General features: G+C 30.7%; 1 protein-coding gene across 6 annotated transcripts in view; it reads right to left on the reverse strand.

Moving 5' to 3' along the window:
• Positions 1–23171, reverse strand: part of LOC130896643 (protein draper) — an 83196-nt gene that overhangs the window by 3281 nt on the left and 56744 nt on the right. For 2 of the 6 annotated variants that reach the window (XM_057804852.1, XM_057804851.1), the window contains exons 5-15: positions 21080–21338; positions 19102–19313; positions 16961–17202; positions 15773–15934; positions 14687–14851; positions 12246–12452; positions 8009–8164; positions 7751–7927; positions 5227–5553; positions 4820–5005; positions 1300–1434 (exon numbers count right to left, since the gene is read on the reverse strand). In XM_057804852.1, the coding sequence (XP_057660835.1) occupies positions 1300–1434; positions 4820–5005; positions 5227–5553; positions 7751–7927; positions 8009–8164; positions 12246–12452; positions 14687–14851; positions 15773–15934; positions 16961–17202; positions 19102–19313; positions 21080–21338 (2228 nt within the window). Of the gene's footprint in view, positions 1–1181; positions 1207–1299; positions 1435–4819; positions 5006–5226; positions 5554–7750; positions 7928–8008; positions 8165–12245; positions 12453–14686; positions 14852–15772; positions 15935–16960; positions 17203–19101; positions 19314–21079; positions 21339–23171 lie in introns of all 6 variants that reach the window. The other 4 variants (XM_057804854.1, XM_057804855.1, XM_057804853.1 and 1 more) reach the window with 3 other exon arrangements.

Raw genomic sequence — 23171 nt, forward strand, 5'->3', positions numbered from 1 at the left:
TGACAGGCGATGGTTTATGGATCTATACATATGAACCCGAAACTAAACAACAATCGACTGTATAGGACTTTCAAGATGAGCTAAATGTAACAAAGGTTATTAGGTAACAAATAATTGGATGTCACCACTGTTTCATCGGTCAATTCTGAATGGTACAACAGCATTTGTCTGCTAGAAGTATTCAAAAAAATAGAGGAAACCGATCGCAGCAGACGAATCATTCTCCACCACGTTCTTCAACAGTCAAAACATCGAATTTATGGGTCATCTGCCGTACAATCCTTGTTTGGCACCAAATGATTTCTTCTTAATCCCGCTTTTTCGACAATTGATTCAAAAGCATGGAAAAGTGTATTGATCTTAATGGAGAATATTTTGAAAAACAATAAACCCATATCCAATTATAAACGTTTGTTTTCATTTGTCAAAACTTAAGTGGCAGTATAAGGAGCTTCACATGACGACTAGTGATCAACAGTATTTTAACTGAACTAGTTTATTGAAAAACACCCTGACAAAAATTTCAAAATATTGTTACGAACTCGTTCACGACATAGACCAGGACGCCGGTTCTGTTTGATTATTTCAAAAGAATCTAAAGTTTAGAGAATGTATCGGTTTTCGATAAGGCTGTTTATATGTTTATAAACAAAGAAGATTTGTTTATATTGTTTTTGTAGGATCAATATCTAAGTAGGCCTTTTATTTGTTTGTTTACTTTCTAGAATTTAATTATCGAGAAATCATCTTTCTGTATAAATAGTCGCCTGTTTATCATCGGAAGAAGTCAGCAAATAATTTAATGTCATAGTAAAGAGAATGAAATAGTAAAAAGTAACCAGTTAATTTAAATAAATTATACAAGTGATTCATTAAATATTAGTGTATAATTATTATAAATAAAGGGTAGTCTAGTGATCAGGGTAGTATTTTTTTTTCTAGTGTAAGTGTTTAAATTAAATGAGTAAGTAAGAATAACTGTGAATAAATTCATTACATTGATGTAGGGTATGGGCTAGTTTAAATTAGAAAGAAAAAATACATTCTTTTCATAATTTTTGAGAAATGTACTCTGTAAGTACAATTTTTTGACAGATTCTTGTAATCATCCTATTCATTTGATGTAAAAATCATCTGACTATTTTTCTATTATTTTTATCACTTTCAAGTTTCAAACTTACTTGCTATATTTCCAAATGTAAATACCTATTGAGGAATAATATAAATAGATTACCTTTCTTAGCAAAAATAGATCACAAATTAGATTTGGAAGTGAAAAATGAAAAGGTTTCAACTTACCTATATCTTTAACATCATTTTGTTTAATTTCATCATAAACGTGATCTAATTTTTCAATACTGTGATAAATGTTGGGATTTGTGGCATCAGCTTCTCTATTTTTCAAACTCTTCAGTTCATCTGTGTCGTATAAGCCTAAAAAAAAATATTTCACATCCAACTGGTGTAAATTTTTCCGACATGTCGCTATCTATCATAATAAACTTGACTGTTACTTTGGAATCTTCCTCCACCCCCAAACCACCTATTTTATTTTATACAGATGAACAAAGGTTTTATCAATTATATGAGTAATTTTATAGTCAAGTTCAGGATAAGTAGACACAAAACTGAATAATTCAATATTGGTATGCATTGTTGAAGTCCCCTTGATGATTTATTATCTCTGTGTTGTGATCGTGGTTTTGGGTCTTCCTGATTATAGTGTTAATTATGTGTTTTTAAGATTTTGAAATGCCTTTCAATTGATGTTTTTTATCACATTTTGAATCAATTTAACACATTTGTTCCTAAATCCTCATAAGGACTTACAACGTTTTAATATATGGCTCTAAACAATATTATAGTAATAGCGAATTTGGAATAAAATTTAATTTCAAAATGCATTTTAATATTCAAATAATTACAACACTGTATTTAATATATACGTTATACATCTATTTGCTCGAAGTTAATAATAATTAATTAAGGCAGTGATGAATGAATCCACAAATCACTTATTTTAGATGTTCACTTGACTATAATATTGTTTGGTTTTGGTTTTGGAAATTTGTAAACCATTGAATATTTTCAATTCAGTTCGGTACACAGAGAAAAATTTTGAAAACTGAATTATCCTAAATGAGATTCGAACCTGGGACGAAACATCTACATATTTGTTTATTAACGTACATGTTTTTCGAAATAATGTATAAATCTAAGTAGCTTCTAAAACGAAATAAACTTGACTGAAATGTATCAAAATTGTTGTTTCTCAGTTTTAAGTTAAAGAACAAGCTGAAGTTGAGTTGCCTCCTTGTCACAGGTTGTCACAATTTCAAAAACCCCTCCCCCCTGATGTGACGTCACACATTTTTCAAATTTATATATTTATTCGAAAATAATCAAAAGAAAACAGTTATTTTTATTTTTTTCTTACTTTTATTATATAATCTTTGATAAAATTAACATAAAGAAGTCAAATATTTTAAACAACAGAAAAACAAACGACTAGTTAGGAAGCAACAAACGACTAATTAAATTTTGCGTGATGAATTTTGAATTTTAACATGTGATGTCACAAAGTTTTTGACCCCCCCTGCCCCTTGTCACACTATGTCACATTCCGATGATACCCTCCCCCCCCATTAACATGTGACGTAATTTATGGATGACCCCTTACATTCATTGCCGGAAAGCTCAAAGAAAGTATATAATATGGTCTACGGATATTTTTTGAACTGGCAAAAGGAAAAGAAAACCACCTCATTTTCTAACCTTTCCACTAAAGCATCTAATGATAAATAACTAGCACAAAGGTAAAATACTGGTGCATGTAGGAGTAATGAGTTTCACCAAAATTATTGAGCAGTCATGAATAAAGTTTTATTACTGCTATTAACACGCTTTAAATATATTTAACTCGCCTTCACGTAAACAAACACTTTTAACACTGTTAGTTGTCATTGAAAGTGTTACTTTTAATAGCAGTTGTACATAAATATTCTTAGTCTGATAAAATAACAACAAATAAAATTCCAAATTAATTTTTTTAACAGTTTTTAAAATTCCATATTTAGTCATACCGTATCTTAAAAATATGAAACTTTGAGGAATATTATAACCAAGAACATAAATTAGGAAACTTATTAGACCTTAGGTAGCAGTATGAGCTACCTTGAAATAATTTAAACTACGCGTCATTAATAAATTTCAAATTTGTCAGTGTTTTGTCAAGGATGTTATATTAGTAGTTCAGGTTCAGACCTTCCAGTCCATGATAATTTAGTTAAAACAAACATTATCCTGCTCTATAATTTTATTAGTATATGAGAGATGATATGAGATATTAGAGATAAATCAATATCTAAGCAAGAGATTAAGTACATTAAAATACAAATTTTCAAATAATAATTTATTGAACTGAATTAAAAAGATTTTTCCATGACAGCACATGTCATAAATAATATAATTTAAAAAAATTTATGTCTTTTTGCCACAATGATTCAGAAAAAATCATTTGTAGTTAACTGGGAAACTGAGATACCACTCAATGGCCCTACTTAAAGAAATAATTCTTTTTGATATTGTCTTCAGAAAATAGTTCCTGGGGTTTCTGATAACTGTTTTCTCCTCCCATTTATCAATATTTAGCTGTTTATCCAATAGATAAAATCTAATCACTTTCTGTAAGCCTTTCTATATGTTTTCCTATCAATATATAGTAGTGTATTATCTTACTATTTTAGTTTGAGATATGGAAAGCCACTAAAAATATCAAGCAATCAAGACAACAAATACCACCCGTATGAAAACGAAACGGAAGTTGGGCAAGAATGGATAAAAAAGGCGGAAGCGTTTGGAGACTACTTAAAAGAAGTTTTTACCTAATTACAAAAAAACACCTCTATGTGACAAAAATTAAAGGTGAAATTATAAAACATTTTCCTCGAAAATGAATTTTCATGCCAACACAACTCTTGTATGCAGTTAATAGGTGAAAATACTTTTCTAATCAGTAGAAAGTAACAGAGGTAATCCACATCCAAAAATTTGGCAAACTACTCAACCAATCAACATCTTACCGACCCATTAGTCTTTTACTAGTAATAAAGTAATAAAGCCTTTGAAGAAAGAAGTTACTGTGATGTAGTTTTTCTGGATATTAGTCAGGCCTGTGACCAGGTCTGGCATAAAAAAGTACATGTGCTTTATAGAACATTCTAAAATCATACAAGATCGAAAAGCATGTAAGTTACAAAAACGAACAAACTAAATTGTATTCTTCAAAATAGGGATAACCACAAGGTAGTGTGAACCGATCCTATATTTAGGATTTAATATTTACTGCTGATATACCTAAAAATAATAACCTGACGTCGAAAACGTTTGTTTGTGATACAGCTGTATTAGTTGTACACAATTATCTGATCGAAGCAGCAACAAATCTATAGGATGGGATAAATAAAACTGAGAAATGGAATAAAAAGTGGCATATTACAATCTATGAAACAAAATCAAAGCATATTACATTTACAAAGTGTCGCAGACAATCACCCCAAGTCACATTAGACAATAAGTGAAATAACTAAGTATACTGTTAGGAATAAGTCCTCGATATGGGCCATGAAGCCGGTCCTGTCCGGCTATAATGGAATTCTAAAATTTGGCAAAGGCCCCTGGTTTCTTTAGTTTTCCAGGTCTACACTTTTTATTGGTACTTCTACTCAAACCTTCGTATGTTCAACAGTTCACCTCTTTATATCATTTTATTTTCATTAAATTATAATTTCAAAATGGAATAATAGAATTTTTATATTACCTTTTGCAAGATCATCATCGTCAGTCGAACAACAAGCCATACCTCCAAGACGTGCTCTTTCCAAGTTAGTGTTCAATGGTTTATGTAAATTATTGAAAATTTTGGTAGTGTTGTTCAACAGATGTTCATTATCTCTTTTTATTCCACCCTGATATGAATAAACTGGGTTATCGAAATGAGTTCGATCTAAAAAAAATTAAAATATATGGTGATACACTTCTTTAACATCCAAGTATGTGATAATTGAACCCAAATCAACAAAATAAAAATTAAATTTGATAATCTTATATACATGCTTATATTGCTACGATATCTATAGCTTGTTTTCATCCAATATCTAGCACCTCCAAAATTCTTATCTATAGTGAATTATTATTATATATTGTGAAGTTCTGATAATAACTTACCAGGTGAAAATCCACTCGGATCGGCTATGTATTGCACATGCGCTATTTCTGTTTTTAAATTTGATACTCTTCTTCTATAGTAAAATATAAGTAATGCAACAATAGCCACAAAAATTATCGAAACCATGACAACTGCAACCACAACACCGTAACCACCTTCAGAATCTTCTATCTGTCGTACTCGTCCCAGAATATTAGATTCGTCACAGTGCTCTCCAGTAAATCCATGTTTGCATATACAACCATCTGCTGGATGGCAAATGAAGTTATCATTTTCACATTCACAAGGTGTCATACAGTGATCGCCATAATAACCTTCTGGACATACTAAAAATGGAAAAAATAAATTCTAAACTGATCAATGCACCCATATATTGTTTTGGAATTTCTGAAGCAGAGTTTGTAAATATAGCTTTCAAATTACTTTACAAAATAATAATATGGACAACTATATTCTCATTCTACATTTTTTTCTATTTCAGGATAAGATATTAACAATAGTGTGCAGTAAGAGAAGTGAATGTCCAGTTTCAACACTTTAACCTTTATATACACAATCACCTCTGTAAGAAAAAGTTGTTTTTCACTTGTGAATCTCTAGAACTGAGACTTCTACTTGCCTGTACCTCTATAAGCGACAATCCAGCATATCTAATATTTGGTATCTGTAATTTATTTGTAAATTTCAAGGAACTATGTAACATGGTTTTTGTATCATACCTTATTCGAATAGTCAAATGTATACACTTATTTGACGAAGTTACTAATAGTTGATAAGTATCAATTGCGAAGAGAGGTCTCACATAATCACAAATTAAAACTAAAAATCAATGTGTTTTCTCAAGTGATAAACGATGTAACAATATTGGCTAACATAATAGAGGAACTAATAAAGGAAAAAACAAACTGAAAACAGAAGCAGGACAAGGCGGTTTAGAAATAAACCAAGAAAAAATCAAATAAACGAGGATAGCAAGACAAGACGAAAGAGGACCATCTAAGAACACAGGAATACGATATTTGAAACTATATCTTCTTTCAATTATCTAGAAGTAACAGAATAAAAATATATAAAACCTTTATAATAGCAGTGATTGCGTACGTCATTAAAACAACAGTTATAAATAAAAACGAAGACGAAGATCTGAAGATAGTCGAGAGAGAAATACTGAGAACTATACTCGGACCAAATGTTACAGAAGATGGAGAAATAAGATTGACGAAAAATGAAGAAATAAAGAAAAACTGGGAGGAGAAAATATAATAAGGCATAAAAAGCACAAAGACTAAATTGGGCCGGACACATCTTGAGAAGGTAACCTACAGAAATGGTAAGAGGATAACACAATGGATACCTCTATGACCAAGGCGCAGAGGCATAGAGAGTATGTTTTTATAGAAGTTTTTTGTAGTAGTTTTGTATGAATAATTTAATGTGGTTATTGTGGGTCAATCGACCTAACACAAACCTTTTATTTACCTTTCTATGTTAAATTTTCATAATTTGTTAATAATGGTGAATAATAAATGATTTATAATTATTATTATCATTATTAAATACTTGGAAAAACAAAATTGAAGAAAATGCCAGAATCCTAGAAATACTAGACTGGAAAGTAAAATGCAGAAACAGAAACGAATGGCGAAAGCTGGCAAACGAAACTAGGATCAACAGAAAACTATAACAAAAGAACAAGAAGAGTAATCTATCCCAATGATGGGATTTGTAGGCGCACACAGCGCTAGCATTAATTCAAGTCGTAACGTCAATTTTTATCTGTCCTTCAAAAATTATGAAAAAAAACTTATTTTAAAACAGAAGAGAAGATTTAGAAAAATAAACATTTCTACCAACGTAAATTTGAATATTGAATTTTGAAACCTATAAATTTAAAATTTTTACAAGAATTGATACAATTCAAAACCACTGAAAATCTTAATTAATTATTTCCCAGACGATGAATACATAAGTATTCGTAAGCTCGGAATATATATTAAGGTTAGTCCACTTTGGTGTTTCATTGCCACGTTTATCCAGATTCGACTGTACAGTCTATAGGAAACAGTACATAAAATCACTAACTAATTAGGAATTGAAGGATGATAATTAAGATCCAAAATAGGTAGAACGTTAGGTTAGGTTAGTCAAGAACCATGCAGAGCAGTAATAAAAGATTAATATGAGATATAAATAATCAAACTCTACGAAGCAGTAGTGGAGTTCATATATATTTAGAATATCTCAAATAATTATCACAAACTTTTAGTTTACAAGCAAACAGATCACAATTTGCTTATTTTTACATTGTAACAATGAGAGGAACACTGATGTAGATATTTCAACTTTTCAGATATTACATAAACAAGAACTAAACTTAGATGGCTCAAATTATCAATAAATGGCAATGCAGTAGTTTTTAACACTGAGTGATTTTTTCAAAATACTTACCTTCGATCATAGTTAATTATATTCGTAAAGGTGTAATAAAAATACTTTGGTTTAAAAATTTGTCCTTCCACTTACATTCGGTACATTGAGTGCCCGTCCATCCAGGTTTACACCTACAAACGCCATCATTTCTTCTGCATTGTCCTCCATTTAGACATTTACAATGTTGGCTGCAATTCATACCAAAACTTCCATCAGGACATGGTGTTGTACAGTTGGTACCGGTCCAGCCTGGCAAGCATTGACATTCACCTAAAACATATAATTGAAGTTGTAGAGAATGAATTAAAATATTATCATCGTTACTAATAGAATAAAAAAATAAAATCTAACCTGTGACATGATGACAATCTCCTCCATTTCTGCAGGAACAATTTTGTAAACAATTCTTTCCATACCTTCCAATAGGACATGGATGTTCACATGTAAGACCCAGATATCCCGGTGGACAGATATAATCTCCTGTCACATGATCACATGTTTTATTTCCTATAAAAGTATATAATTGCATCAAAAACGGTGATTTAGCATCACGTGCAGTTCGGAATATCAATATTTATACATTTAATACAATTGAATTATTTGGATTCAATATTTATCTTTCTAAGAAATCTCAATGTCAAATCATATCTGCCTTTCAAAAATTAAAAAAAAAACTAATTTTCAAACTAAAGAAATCTAAAATCATTTTCATGGAAGGTCTTTTTGTTCGTTTATATTTTACAACCTGAAGTATCGAGCAATCCTTTTTGTATAAATATGCGCTTGTTTATCAGCAAAGTCAGTAAATAATCTGATATAATCCCAAACAAATCGTTATAGACAACTAAACGGTGTGTTGAAATAAATTAATATTTATAAGAAATAGATAAGTGTTTAGTAATAAGTCTAAGCCAGTAGTTTAAGTAGTTTAGTGAATAGTAAACAGTTTAGTGTCTTTAGTATTAGTGTGATAAAGTAAGTAAGAAAGAATACGTTTGTATACATATACCCCGCCATACAAAAATTGTTTAATGAATAAAAAAACAGTATAAAACCAATAAAATTTCAAAAAATGCATTTTGAAAAATTAAAATAAAATTTTAAATATTTGTATTTAGTGTTATCAGGCGTTGGCGTTACCTCTAAGCCATTGAATCATTAAATGTTAACATTTTTACAAGGAAAATGCTTATACAGTGCGGATATTCACTCTTACTCCCGTAGGAATCTCCGTTATTTTAAACAAAGATGATAAATCTTCGAATCCGTCAATTTTTAATTTAATCGAGGTGTTTTATAACATACAATTATTGGTTAACATTTGTACTTTGCGAATAACAGTACAAAAAAATTTACTTTGGTTTTGTTTTAATTTTGGACACAATCAGATATAACAACATTTTTTATTATATCAATTTATTTTTTTCGAATAAAAACTTGTGTATTTTTAAAACGTACCATGGTTAGAACACAATGTTTTAAAAATTTAGTTGCATTCTAATATTTAGTGAAGAACACCATAGCTACCATGAAGCTGTGAGAATATTTAATGAACGTTTTCTAGCCCCTAAGTCCCCATATTTGAATTATTTCAAAATTTACATTTCATGCAAATCCTGAAATCGTAATTAATAATCATACACAAACATTTTTTTGCGGTACTATATTTATTTATAAATGTATCAAAAAATCAAACAATACAAAAAAACATTACTAGATAACATATTTATATAACTTATTTTTAGAAAAAAAATTGATTTTTTCAACTAACAAAAAGTTCTGTTAAAAAGTGTCATAAATAATTATACTGGTCTGCAAAAAAAATTATCAAGCCCTAGCATTATTCACCATTTTAGGGGGAGCCCTGCACTTCCTTTTTAACCACATTTCGAAAATAATAATAAACATATCACCACTTTTGTGGTTACCCAAAAAGTTCTATCACACGTTTTGGAATGCAACCCAAGCACGTTTTTCTCTGTTATTTACGTGTACAATGTACGTTGAATCTTGGAAAAGTTATCTAATTTGGAGACCCACAAAAACTCTTTCTTTGATTTTGGCTTCTCTAAGACGAGAAAATTTAGTTTTCAAAAATTGAAATGCGCTACGTTTCTTGTTCATTGCTTTCACTAACTGATTGAACAATCCAAGTTTGGTATGCAAAGGTGACAAGTAAACAACGTAGTACTATAACGAAAAGAGCAATGCATGTATAAAAAACTAATCTCTTTCGTCATCGTTAAGATCCTTGTGTTCTATATTTCTTTGCATAATATGTTGGTGGCCTCCAAGTGAACATCTTATACTCCTAATTCCGCGTAATTGGATTTTTTCAAGGGTTTCAACGAAGCCTCGTGATGGGTTTGATTCGCACTTGAAAAAATTGTTTTAACCATTTTTCATGTTACTGAATTGCGTCAATATATAAAAGTCCAGTAAAAAAAATGAGGCGATAAGCCAATATTTACTTGAAAAAGTTAGTACTGTCTTGCTTACAAGGAAATAAGCCATGTTTTTTATACATACCGTAATATCACTTTCTTCACTAAATCCATCATCTAATTTGAAGCACTTTATGTTTAACGCCATGTTAAATCATATGTGGCCTGTCTTCTTCTTGACCAATAAAACATATTCAAATGGCTAGACGCAAGAACGAATCTTTTACGCAGCGTGGCCAAATGTTAGCGGTTTTGCGTGAAAACACGTCTGGGGCTTGTAACCTCTGTGATTAATCGTATTTCTTAGAATCTCCAGATTTTGTGAATTGTGGCTTGTTACGCTTTTCCTCTAAATTTTTTTTAAACTGGTTTTATTGAAAACAAGAAATGGGATAAGGAAAAACAAGTGGAAGTGTCTCTGTATGTTGTAAATCCATCCAGTTCAAGTAGAAATGTTGCTAGCGCATGCAAAGTAAATCACAGGACCATTTTAAACATTTTAAAAAAGCAAAAATTTTATCCATATAAAGTGAAAATGGAGCACGAATTGACAGATGATGATCCATATCTACGACTGCAATATTGTGAAACTATGGATAATAATATTCATAAGATCCATATTACTTAAGACATACAGTCGAACTCCGATAATTCGAATTCCTCGTTAATTCGAACTTTTGCGTCGGTCCCTTGACATTCCTATTACTAACACATGTAAAAAAACCTCGATAATTCGAACTTTTGAAGTTCGAATTATCAAAAAAATTCGTATTTTCTGTGTTAATTACCGAAAAATTCGAATTTTTGGCGTTTAAATAATTGAAAAGTTCGAATTTTTGATGTTCGAATAATTGAAAAATTCGAATTTTTCTTGTATAAATTATGTATGTACAAAGGTATTAAAAAATTCGAACTGTTAGTGTTGAAAAAAATTGAAAAATTCGAATCTTCAGATTCTAGGTAAGACGACGATATTTTGTCGAATCACTCGATTTGCTTCAAAGGAAAAAATCGTCAGCATGAAGCAATCTAGCATAGCTGATTTCTTTACAAAAAAATAAATATATGTATTTTTTTTTTATTTTAAGATAAATAATCGGTCCTTTTTAGGACCAAAAATTCTTCAAACGTATACAAATTATTATTTTAAATAAATAAATAAATAAATAAACATGTTATATACCCATAACATATTTATTTATTTATAAAATGGAAAGATGCATCGAAATGCATACATATATGTATGTAAATGTGCACAACTCCGATAATTCGAACACCTCGATAATTCGAACTTTTGCTACGGTCCCTTGCAGTTCGAATTATTGGAGTTCGACTGTATTTGTTTTTTCAATGAAACTACATTGGGATCATATAATAAGCCCATTTCTTATCGATAGAAATTTACCTAGAGAAACCCGTCTTAACCTGTTACAGATACAAATAGTCCCTGGGGTTAATGATGTGTTAAAAACAATCAAGGCGAATTGACTCAAGAACAGGATTTAACTCTCATTACGGTGCTCAAAAATTTTTAATCATTTTTACCTCAGAAGCTGGATTACCCGTCGAGAATTCATTAAAAGGCCACCAAGATCTCCAGATCTTACTCCTCTGGATTTTTACCTATGGGGATATATTAAAACCAAAATGTATGTGAGCCATTTGACGACACTTGCTGAATTCTGTCAAAGAATAATGGAAGAATATTATAGGATTGATATTCAGACCCTACAAAAAATTAAGGAGGTAACGAAACAAAGGATCTACTTCAGCCAGAAAGTAAATGGAGGGCATTTCAAGCATCTCCTGTAGTATATCAAGTTTTCTTTAGGATAATTTGTCTCATCCAAAATTTAAAAATTATACATTTTTCAATTCTGCTTTTCAAACCCTTTCCAACAAAAAGGGCACGACCCCCTTTGCTATTTAAAAAATCTGAAGGGTAGCTATCAAGGGTAGGAGGTGAAAGGGGTTACAATTTTTGTATGTTATAAGGGTAATGAGATTCCTCGGGGGGGGGGGGGGGGGGGTTGGTTTATAAATGTATATTTTCCAATAATCAATCTTGCAATTCAAATTTCCTGAATATACAGTCATAAATTTTTATAAAATATGTTGCACTTTTTTAAAAAAGCAATACTTGCCTATAAACACTTCTGGGCATTTTTGTCTGCAATTAATTCCATAGTAGCCAACGTTGCAAGGTGTAGAGCAATCTTCTCCTTGCCAACCTCTAGAACAATAGCACATTCCACTTTCAGGATCACATGAACTATTATTTTTGCAATTGCAAATAAACTCGCACTTGGGACCATATTTGCCTTCGGGGCACATTGATTCACACATTACACCTGAAAGATTGAATAAACAAAGGTATATTTTACTACAGTGCAAAACAAAAATATTTTTTAATTATAAACTACAACTACTATTGGTCGATTGAAATAAAATGGTAACTAGTATAATATGACACACAAGGAGATTGTGAAAGATACAAATTTCCATTGTTTGGATATCATTCAAGTTGCAACAAATAAGATATTGAGGGAATAGCAAAAAATTTTCAATTGTACAATATTTTTTTAGACACCCTAACAAAAAGTTTGATGTACAAACGAATTTTTCAAATGTTTCTTTTAATACATTTCTAACACATTTACTAATAAGGATTTTATACAAATTATCGCTATCACCATTTTGGAGTGAATAATTAATTATCACATAATACCTCAAGGATCATCAGGAAAGGAAGAATGATTCACAATTGAAATAATTATTCAGGTACTTGGTAGTACCACTTAATCTAAAATTCACACATTATTATATAGGAAGTTTATCAATTTTGATGGCCCCTTTAAAATATGCAAAAAAACATTACACTTTATTCTATTTTCATTTCGTTTATTGCATATACTGTTTTCATTCAATCAGTTTTGTTAGTTTCGAACATATGTTTATTAGATGTGCTAAACAACATTTTCACAGAAATCCATCATACGAGGATCGTTCCAGAAGTACCTGGTTTGACTTAGAGATGACGGTAGTTGCTTGAAAATTACAACTGTATTAGAAAGTACGCAATCTATACAACATATGTTCCAAGTTTGAAGACGCCACGTTGTTCTGTATTTGTTTGGCAGCCATCATTAGTGAACGTTTAATTAATGAATTGAATTGCTACTGCATGCACCCTATTCGCCAGTTTTAGCCCCCTTAAATTATTTTCTGTTCCCAGATTTAAAAAAATGACTATGGTCAAAGATTTTCCAACAATGAAGACGTGATGTCGGCAGTTATTGGCTATTTTGGGGATCTTGACGATTCTTATTATAAAAGCATATTGAACATCGTGGGAAAAAGTATATGGAACTGAAAGAAGATTTGTTGGGTCAGGTATTTCTCGTATATCAAGACTCTTTAGCTCATATACTTATATTTATGTTACACAAATTAAATTCTATAGATTTCTATGATTTAGTATTCGTTATATGAAAGCTAAGTTGCCATAATTAATTTTTTACTGAGTTTCTAATATGATAAGTACGATTAGTAGGTTGGCAGGGAATAAAAACGAGAGACCTTCTTCTCTTAGGAGGTATAAGAAAGACGATCAATAAGAATGGCTGCCTGGAAATAGTTCCACCAATATATATGTAAAATTCATAAGTATGTAAATAGAAACTGAATATGAATTATCAGGTGGTCTTGGAAAAACTTACAGGTTTATAAGTATGAATTTTAAAAAATATGTTTATTGTTATACTTATTTTGAAAGAAAAGTTTTAGATAGACAACAATGTAAGGTGAAACTAAATACAAGACTTCCAAACAATAGAAATAAACTACTTTGAAACTTTGATAAAATATTGGCTTCACGGGAGATATCTACTAATTTTTTTCTAGATAATATGTCAACCAATTTCTTATTAATTAACCCCAATACTCAAGTGTATTGTGTTCATTATTAGGATATACTGAGCACGCTGTTTACGTTACCTATACTGTCTGACGATCTTTTCGATAACCAAGTTATCGTCTATAGCGGCTTAATATATAAAGTTAATTGTTTCGTTTTGCAACAAAAGATATATAGGTAACACTGTAAGGTGAAACTAAATACAAGACTGCTACTTTTAAACTTTGTAGATAATCTGTCAACCAATTTCTTATTTATTAACTCCGTTATCAATAATCAATAATATGACAATAAAGACTTCTACTAACTCAACAACTTCACAGATTGACTCAGGTGTATTATATTCAATATTAAGAATAACTTTTGAATTTTTTCACAACAAAAGTTATGGGTATGAGTTATGAAAAATAATTCACACTCAACCAATGCATTGATGAAAAAATATCTGGTTTATGTTACACAAAATTATAGCATTATGTTTTTATTAATAAACACATTTTACGACAAACATAAATCACAACTGTTTGGATAAAACAATGATTCTAGGTACTACCCAGTGACGCTCTTAAAATTAATATTTTCCCAGTATTCGTTCAAAATAAATTTATCTTCTAATAAGTACGTGTGACGCTTCGATATAAATTATAAATATATTAAATAAATATCTACCTTTCCACTGAGGTTTACAAATACATTTCCCAGTAATGGGATCACATCCTAAATGATGGCCTTCTTGACATAAACAAATTTGTTCACAATTTATCCCAAAATAGCCCTGATCACATTTATTTTCGCAAAATTCTCCATAAAATCCGGCTCCACACGTACAACTACCTATATAATAAACACAACATGCACAAAAGAAACTCAATACAAAGTTGTATTAATAAATAAAATAATTATCTAGAAATAAAATTTGAAATCAAAATAACTGTACGTGCAATAAATAATGATCGAAATAGAGATACTTTATAAATTACGTTCATAGGAAAAATTCGTTCCAATCAACAGCAGTATTAAATATTACACAACAGTGTGAACTTTCCATTAAGTTATTAAGGTATAAATTGGATAAATTCTTCTTTCCTACACCCCTCATTCATTATTAAGATTTATTGGTATCATTTTGTATTATTTCCAATCTAGTTCCAAGCAATTTTTTATACACCAAAAATTACCCAAAACATTCTGGTTTGTAATGAAAGTGGGACTACATCCTAAAAGTCGAAGTGACTGAAATAATTAAATGGTAATTCCAACTATTTTAAAGAAACTCTGCACATTTTGAGATGAGTTTCAAGAAGAAAAAATATTATATAGCTAAAATCTTCACAATTTTGGATATTTTCTCCCACATGTGCAAACATCTGTGCTTCATTTTTGAAAATACACCACTTTCTAAGGCTGGAGTGTCGTTTTAATCAATATCATCAATAAATGAAATATTATAGATATCCAATTAATTTTATTTAAAACGTAGTTCATATTTAATAATACTTGTTAACGGATTGGTACAATAATAATTTAACAAAAAATCAATTTTTGAATTAAAATTTAGGGAGATGTTCAAGATATATCTTTTGACAAATCAAATAAGTAATGGAACGAAGATTCATGATCTATACATTAATGATATTTTGAAACAATAAAATTTGAAAATAGTAGATATAGATAAAAGGCACTTTGGTATCTATATTTTGATCATTATATTGTTAAAATAATAAATCATGCATAAATTTACCAAATAAAACTTACCATTGACGGGATTACAGGAAGCGCCATTTTTACAAACGCATTTTTGATTACAATGTGATCCAAATGAATTACTACTACATGGTCTATCACACTGCTGACCTTCCCAACCAGCTGGGCATTGACATTGGCCAGTTTCTGAAGAGCAGCTCGCACCATTTTTACCTAAAGTAGTAAAGCATCGTTTATAATGGATAATGAGTTTTCTTAAATATCATTTATTTAATGCATAATTGTTATAGTTGAAATGTTTCTTGTAAATACTCAAATGTTTTGAAGGGGTATAATTGTCCCAATGAATCATTACTATCTATTGCTTTTTTATTCCACAACAACACTGTACTCATTGATTAATCATATATCAATGTACCACAAATATTTTTGATTTAAGAAAAAATACAAGAACTGGGAATTGAAGGAGTTAAATCTCTATTATATAACTAACTATAACTGTTTAACTGAAATATTATCATTTTTCCTTGCCAAAAATAGAGTCATCACTAAAGGTGGAAATTTCAGAAAATTCTATTCTAATACTGACAATGGAAATATGGGATTCTCGAAAAGACTATACTTGTTTGATTTGACCAAACAAATCTCAAGAGAAAGAGCGGATGTATTTGTGTTAATAAGATAAATAATAATTGTTTTAAAAAATCTCGAGCTTTCAACAATTTAATCTTTTTTGGAAATCTGGAAGCTTACCATATTTATGATGTTGGTTAACATCTGGAAGAATATTCTTGGACTTGTAATTGGCTATAGAAACAGTGCACGATAGAAGAAAACAGAAGTTACTAGATGATGTCAGAGAAGTTTGGAAATTTTAAGAGCAAAGTTATGAATATTGATTTCTGTCTAATAAATATTTTTTCAAGGAATTGAACATTTGAACAATTTTACCTACCTTTTAAGTAAATTAACGACCAGCTTTCGAGTTCAATTATCATTTAGTAGTGGCCTTGTTTATTTTCAAAAACACGAAAAAATTAATTGAACAATAAAAAATTGAACAATACTTTTGATTACTTTAAACAGTATCACTTTAATAGGCGCCAATAGATTGCTCCAAATACATTTTTAAAAGATAAGAATTATTTTATGGTAAATGGAACCTAGCTTACATTGGATTGTAGCCTGTTACATGAATTAGGAATTTACACATGTGCTGAACCAAACTACTAAACTTACAATCACATTTTTGAGCACAGTCTTCTCCAAATTTGCCTTCTGGACAAGTATGTTCACAACTAATACCAGTAAAACCTGGCGGACAAATACAAGTACCATTCACTGGAGAACATTGTGCATTGTTCTGACATTTACACAGTTCGTGACAACCTTTACCATATGTGAGAATGGGACATAATCGAGAGCAGTCTTCTGAGTTCCACCCAGCCTTGCAATCGCATTCTCCAGTCCAAGGATGACACCTAAAAAAAAATTACACATTTTCTTTATTTTGTCACGGTTTATATGAATTTGTATAATACCAGTCATCAATTAGAGAGAATTTTATCTTTACAAAAAGAGATAAAAGACACCCCACTGAGAATTGTATAGTAAACAACTTGTCTAGATCCGCATTTCAATATTTAATTTTCAGAATCAGTAAATAATTTAAAAGTCTAGATAAGCAACATTACACAAAAAATTGATCGCTTGGAATTCCTAAATAAAAACGAGATATAATACTGAGAGAACGTAAATAGGGTATTACACATAATTCGGAATATTTTTTCTTTGATAATCATTATTTTGAGTGGGGTTCAGTTAGTAGTTAACTGTGAACTGTTTAAGTGTGCGGTGTATTAAAGGTCAAATTTTCTTAAATAAAAGTGTTGTGACCAGTACAGTATGTGGCAACCGTGGCTTCAAGATCAACCATCAACAAGTCGATTTACAGATTCCGTAAACATCCTACTAGATCCTAGCACACAGAGAGGCCAAAGTTGAAAAGAGATGTTAGCATCTACCAACAGATTCTCAAAAAGTTATTTTAACTGTTTTTAACCGACTTTACTTCTCAGATTACACTCTATGAAATTGCAAAGCAAGGTGTGACCATGGGACAAAAAAGGAATTTTAAGAAAATTAAATTTCAATGTGAAAAACAATCTTCAGTATATTTGCATCAAATATAATTCCAAATCTTTAAGCTACTTTTGCAAAGCTGAAAAGGAAACATATCCTTGAGGTATGTTCGATACGAACACTGAAAATATTTTTCAAAAAAACACGGTTTTAGATATATAACAGCAAACAGTCACGATACTATTCGTAAAGCCTGGAAAATGATAATTGGAAATATAAAATGAAAGCACCGTATTCCCGAGGTAAACGCATATTACATTGCCGTGAGGTTGGATGGATAATGCATTATTATTCGAAGCATGTTGAGGATAGCTCTTTAGATTACGACCAGGATATTGCAGGGACCCTTTTAGAGTCGATGTTTAAAGAAAAACTGGTACCAGCATTACATACAAATACAAACAATGTAACTGTGATGGATAACGCCTCGTATCATTCAAGACAAATTCATAAAATTCTAACTAAATATTCTTCCAAATCAGACATATAGGAGTTTCTAATTGAACAAGATTTATATTTCGAAGAGCATTATACAAAGAAGCAACTCATAGAGGTATTAGAAACAAAAATAATTTCCAAAGAATATACAGTACACGGAATGACCAAAAAGAATAGTAATACTGTTTTAAGTTTACTTCCATACCTTACCGTCCCAATTTAAATGACAGACAACTAATAACACTTCACGTAAACATTCCTACTCCGTTGTGGAAGTGATAATGAAAGAATGTTCAAACATTAGCACCGCGAATTTGGAGAAATGCCATAAATCACATAAAAAGAGTTGAAAAGCAATATATGCAATATGTACCAGTTTTAACTAGATTTTATTTGATTTAAATGACAGTGATACTAAGAAAGATGAATATAATGGGAGTGAGTTAGAATAATTGTATTGTATTATATGTATCATGAATGAAGACTATTTAATTGTACTGAAATTATATTCCCTTATTTATTAAGTACAACTATGTACAATTCTTAATGATGGGTTCCTTATCTACGTTTGTAAGCCAATTATGGTTTATAAAGTGAGAGCATTGTCGTTATTTGATGACCGGCATTATATTTTTAATATTATACATGGGGGTGTGTAGATATTTTGAATTAATTATATCCATTATCATTGGAATTTCCATTTCATATATAGATAATTTTTTGTTATTGCATTTAATTAGAAATATATATTAAATGAGAAAGATAAATATAACAGAAAATTATTTTTTGCATGCCCTCACATTTCTGTATTCTCTTTGTTACATTGGCACATCTTCGAACAATTAGGTCCATAATATCCATCCGGGCAAGCTCTCTCTTCACAATAATTACCTCTCCATCCTTTTGAACATATGCAGGTGCCGTTTTTATTTGAACATTTAGCATTGTTTTGACAACTACATTTTTCAGAACAGTTTATTCCAAATGTACCCTCAGGGCAAACATCTAGACACTGAAAAAAATATTAAAGTGATTAGACTTAGATTAGATAAATACTGTATAGTTATAACGCAACTCCCAGCTATATTAAGTTAGAAACAAAATAAACTTGAAAAATAGGGGTATAATACTGATCACCCACATATTTAATGTTATTAAACGTCTCAATTACTGACAAAAACAGGACGAAAACCTTTCTCTTTCTCTTCATATCGTCCAAAAAGCTTACTGCCAATTTTGTCGAAGGTTCTCGAAAGATTATTACTAAACAGATTAAAGTCAGACCCAAACAGTGAGGAATGGATATCATTACACCAGTTTAGATTCAGGAAGGAATATTCAACTATACAACAAATCGATAAGGTAAGTCACACAATAAATAGAATCTAGAAGAAAAAAAAAAACTGCACATCAGCGTTTTTAGACGTTAGTCAGGCATTCGACAAGGTTTAGCACATATGCCTATTATATCAAATAAAACACTGCCTTCCAATCACATAATTTAAACTGTTAAAATCTTACTTAATCAATAGAGAGTTCAGAAAAAAAATTAAGCACTTCCGATCATCATCCAATAAAAGCAAGAGTATTATACACGGCAGATTTTCCAGCAAATAATGAAACCATTATGGGCACCTTCGCCGACAACACAGTCATATTAATAAGCAAAAAAAATCTAGTTACAGCTTATAGGATTCTACAGACACATTTAAATGACATTCAAACGTAGCTAAGCAAATGGAAAATAGAAACAAAATCCGCCCAAATGATCTTCACACTAAGAAAAGACCAGTACCGTCCTGTTTATATGAACAATGTATAAATACCACAAGCTACTAACACGAAATACTTAGGCATGCAACTAGACACAAGGCTCACATGGAAAGACCATATAATTACAAAACGCTAACAAATCGACCTAAAAGTAAAAGATTTATATCGGCTAATAGGTATAAAATTGAAATTAACCCACGAAAACAAGCTTCTCCTCTATAAAACTACAATCGAGTATATGTGGTTGTATGGCATCGAGCTCTGGGGTTGTGCAAATTAATCAAAAATAGGCAACATACAAAGAAGCTCGTCCGTAATACTTCACATGATAGCAGATGCACCCTAGTATGTGTCGAACCGAATAAAGACTTAAACATCAGTTTTGTTAAAGATGTTATAGAAGAGCGAACCATACGAAACATCGTGAACGTCTGACTAACCATGAAAACACGTTACTCAATCCACTTAGAGAACCACAAGACGGTACAAGGCCATCATATTAGCTTGAAGAACTGTATATGTTTTGATTGCTAATAAAGTAAAAAATTTGGGTAATAAAAATATTTTAGAAAATTCTTGTAGTTTATATCGTTTTCAGAATGTGAAAAGTTTTCTTCGCAATAATCAATACATTCAATAAAAAAACTTTTTTAACCAATTCGATCTATTAACAAGATCATCTTCGATGGAATTCCGAAAAGTTACACTATTTTTAAATGATGTTATAAACTTTAACTGGAACGTGTTTTGTCTGTTTGAGGTCAGCATAATGCGTAAAATAATGCCCTGTTTTCATTTTAAGGAAAGCGGGAAAATGGATTGAGATATTGTTAATAGCTCAATACAACATGAATTAAAACAATATAAAAGTTTACACCCGAACTGATCTCAATATCATACTAAAATGGTTTATATGTTTAACCGCGTAACTAATTTTTCTGACAATATAGTGATAATCCAGGTGTTAGAATTTTGATTTTCAAAGGTTACAACTTAGATACTTACCCTGTCTCCTGTAAAACCAGGCTGACATTCACATGTACCGTTAATATGATGGCAAGAAGCACCATTATAGCAATCACATGGTTGAGAACAATTTGTACCCCAAAAGCCGAAAGGACATCTATTAGCACAAACGGGTCCAGTCCATCCTTCTTTGCAGAAACAGAATCCGGTCTCAGGATCGCAGGTACCGCCATTTTGGCATCGGCAATCGGATTTACATTCCGAACCGTGTTTACCCTTGGGACATATATCTTCGCATCTTAAAAGTGAAACTTAATATAATGGAGAAATTTTCTAAACTATTTGAAGATTAATATTTAATATAAGAGTTCTTTGATTTCGGTTAACTATTTCAACTCAAAAGATATAATAGGTAAAAGCTGGGTCTTTAACTATAATTTTATTTGTTAATTGATACATTATCACACAAGCTAATAAAAAAATAGATAAACATACATATTGCATTGTAAATTGAAAACTTTTACTAGCTGATTTGGTTTTCTGCTCTTAATCATACATTACTGTATTTATTACTATGGATAACATTCGTGAGCTATTATTGGGCAAAAATAAATATTAAGTAGTAAATGAAAAATTAACTTATTATTCTAATAATCGTATTTTTTTAAGAAAATATGATCAATCTTAATTACTATTGATTGATTGAAGGTTTTTTTTACAAAAAATGGAATATGAACTATCTAGACACTTAGTAGCTGACAAAACAATCAATAGAAATTAGAGAAATAAATGTAAAATAGATTGTTTATGAGGTTATTGGTATCATGATGAGCTGGGAGAAACCATTTGGTAGATCTAGTGAGATATGTTGATATTTGTTATATATACCCGTGAGTAAAAAAATCAATTCAGGCGACAACTCTGCAATCGCAAGTCACTGGCAAAAAAACTGAACAAAAAATTGTATTTTTCTTAGTAAAATCTTGAAGCTAATGGCACAAGTTTCTTGTTCTCATATTCCAACAATATGTTATGATTGGTAACCACTCTATTTATACTTGTTTACAATAGTGCCAATTAAGGGTAACTGAACCTTATAATGCTATTTCCAGAGACTATCGTTATCAAGAGACTGGTAACTTTCATCGAATAAGTGGTTAAGAATAAGATGCAAATCCGAGAGATATAACAGATTCATTCATAAGAAGACTTAAGACTGCTAGCCTTGAGCCAAAAGCATCAGCTACTGGCCCTAAATTAACCCTAGCCCACCGAGCAGCCTGTCTACGATTTTCCAGAAAACACGTTAATTCGACTGACGAATAATGGGCTTCGTTCTCTTCTTGGAGGAAAGCGATAGAAGAGGACGAGCCTACAGATGAACTGCAGTGTTGCATAAAAAAAACGTGGTTTTTGGATGAGGTTCCTGGATGGTTTGGGCGGGCGTTTCAACGGAAGAAAAAACCGATTTGGGTTTTGATGAAACTGGCGGTGGTGCGGTAGGACATACAGAGGTTTCGTACGGCAGTATTCACAGGATGTCGGAATTGTCCCTATGTAATGGCCAGGGTAACGACAATAAATATTGATAGATTATTTTAAAATAAATTATTATTTTGACGAATTTAAGCTTGTATTTTCTTTATTGTTAATTATAACGATTTTTCATAGTTTAAGTTTCATTTTCGTTTGATATTTGTTCTTTACCAAAATATAACTCAATAACAACAAAGACAGATCACTTATTATAAAGCTAAGACTAATTACTTTGAGATGCTCAGATTAGAAAAAGAATGGAAGCTACAGATTTTTTGCACTTTTGACCGCAATCATAAGACTTGAGTCGATTTTTTGCTCACGAGTGTATTTGAGTGATTTATATCACTCTTCATGATGTACGAAGACAACCTACATTTGGTTTTTATTTGTGAACTCAGCAAAATCGTAATTTAGTTTATAATTGGATTAATGCTTTAGTTATTTTACAAGTATGAACAGCTTTGAGCAACAAAAGACACATGTATCATTATTTTATCAGTTCAAATGAAATGCACTCAATTTTCGTGTCAACTAGACTGTGCTGAGAAATAACTTTGATATATATTATGTTATGAATTACTATAATTGCTGG

The sequence above is a fragment of the Diorhabda carinulata genome, chromosome 7, assembly GCF_026250575.1.
Source record: "Diorhabda carinulata isolate Delta chromosome 7, icDioCari1.1, whole genome shotgun sequence".
In the NCBI taxonomy this organism is placed as follows: domain Eukaryota; kingdom Metazoa; phylum Arthropoda; class Insecta; order Coleoptera; family Chrysomelidae; genus Diorhabda; species Diorhabda carinulata.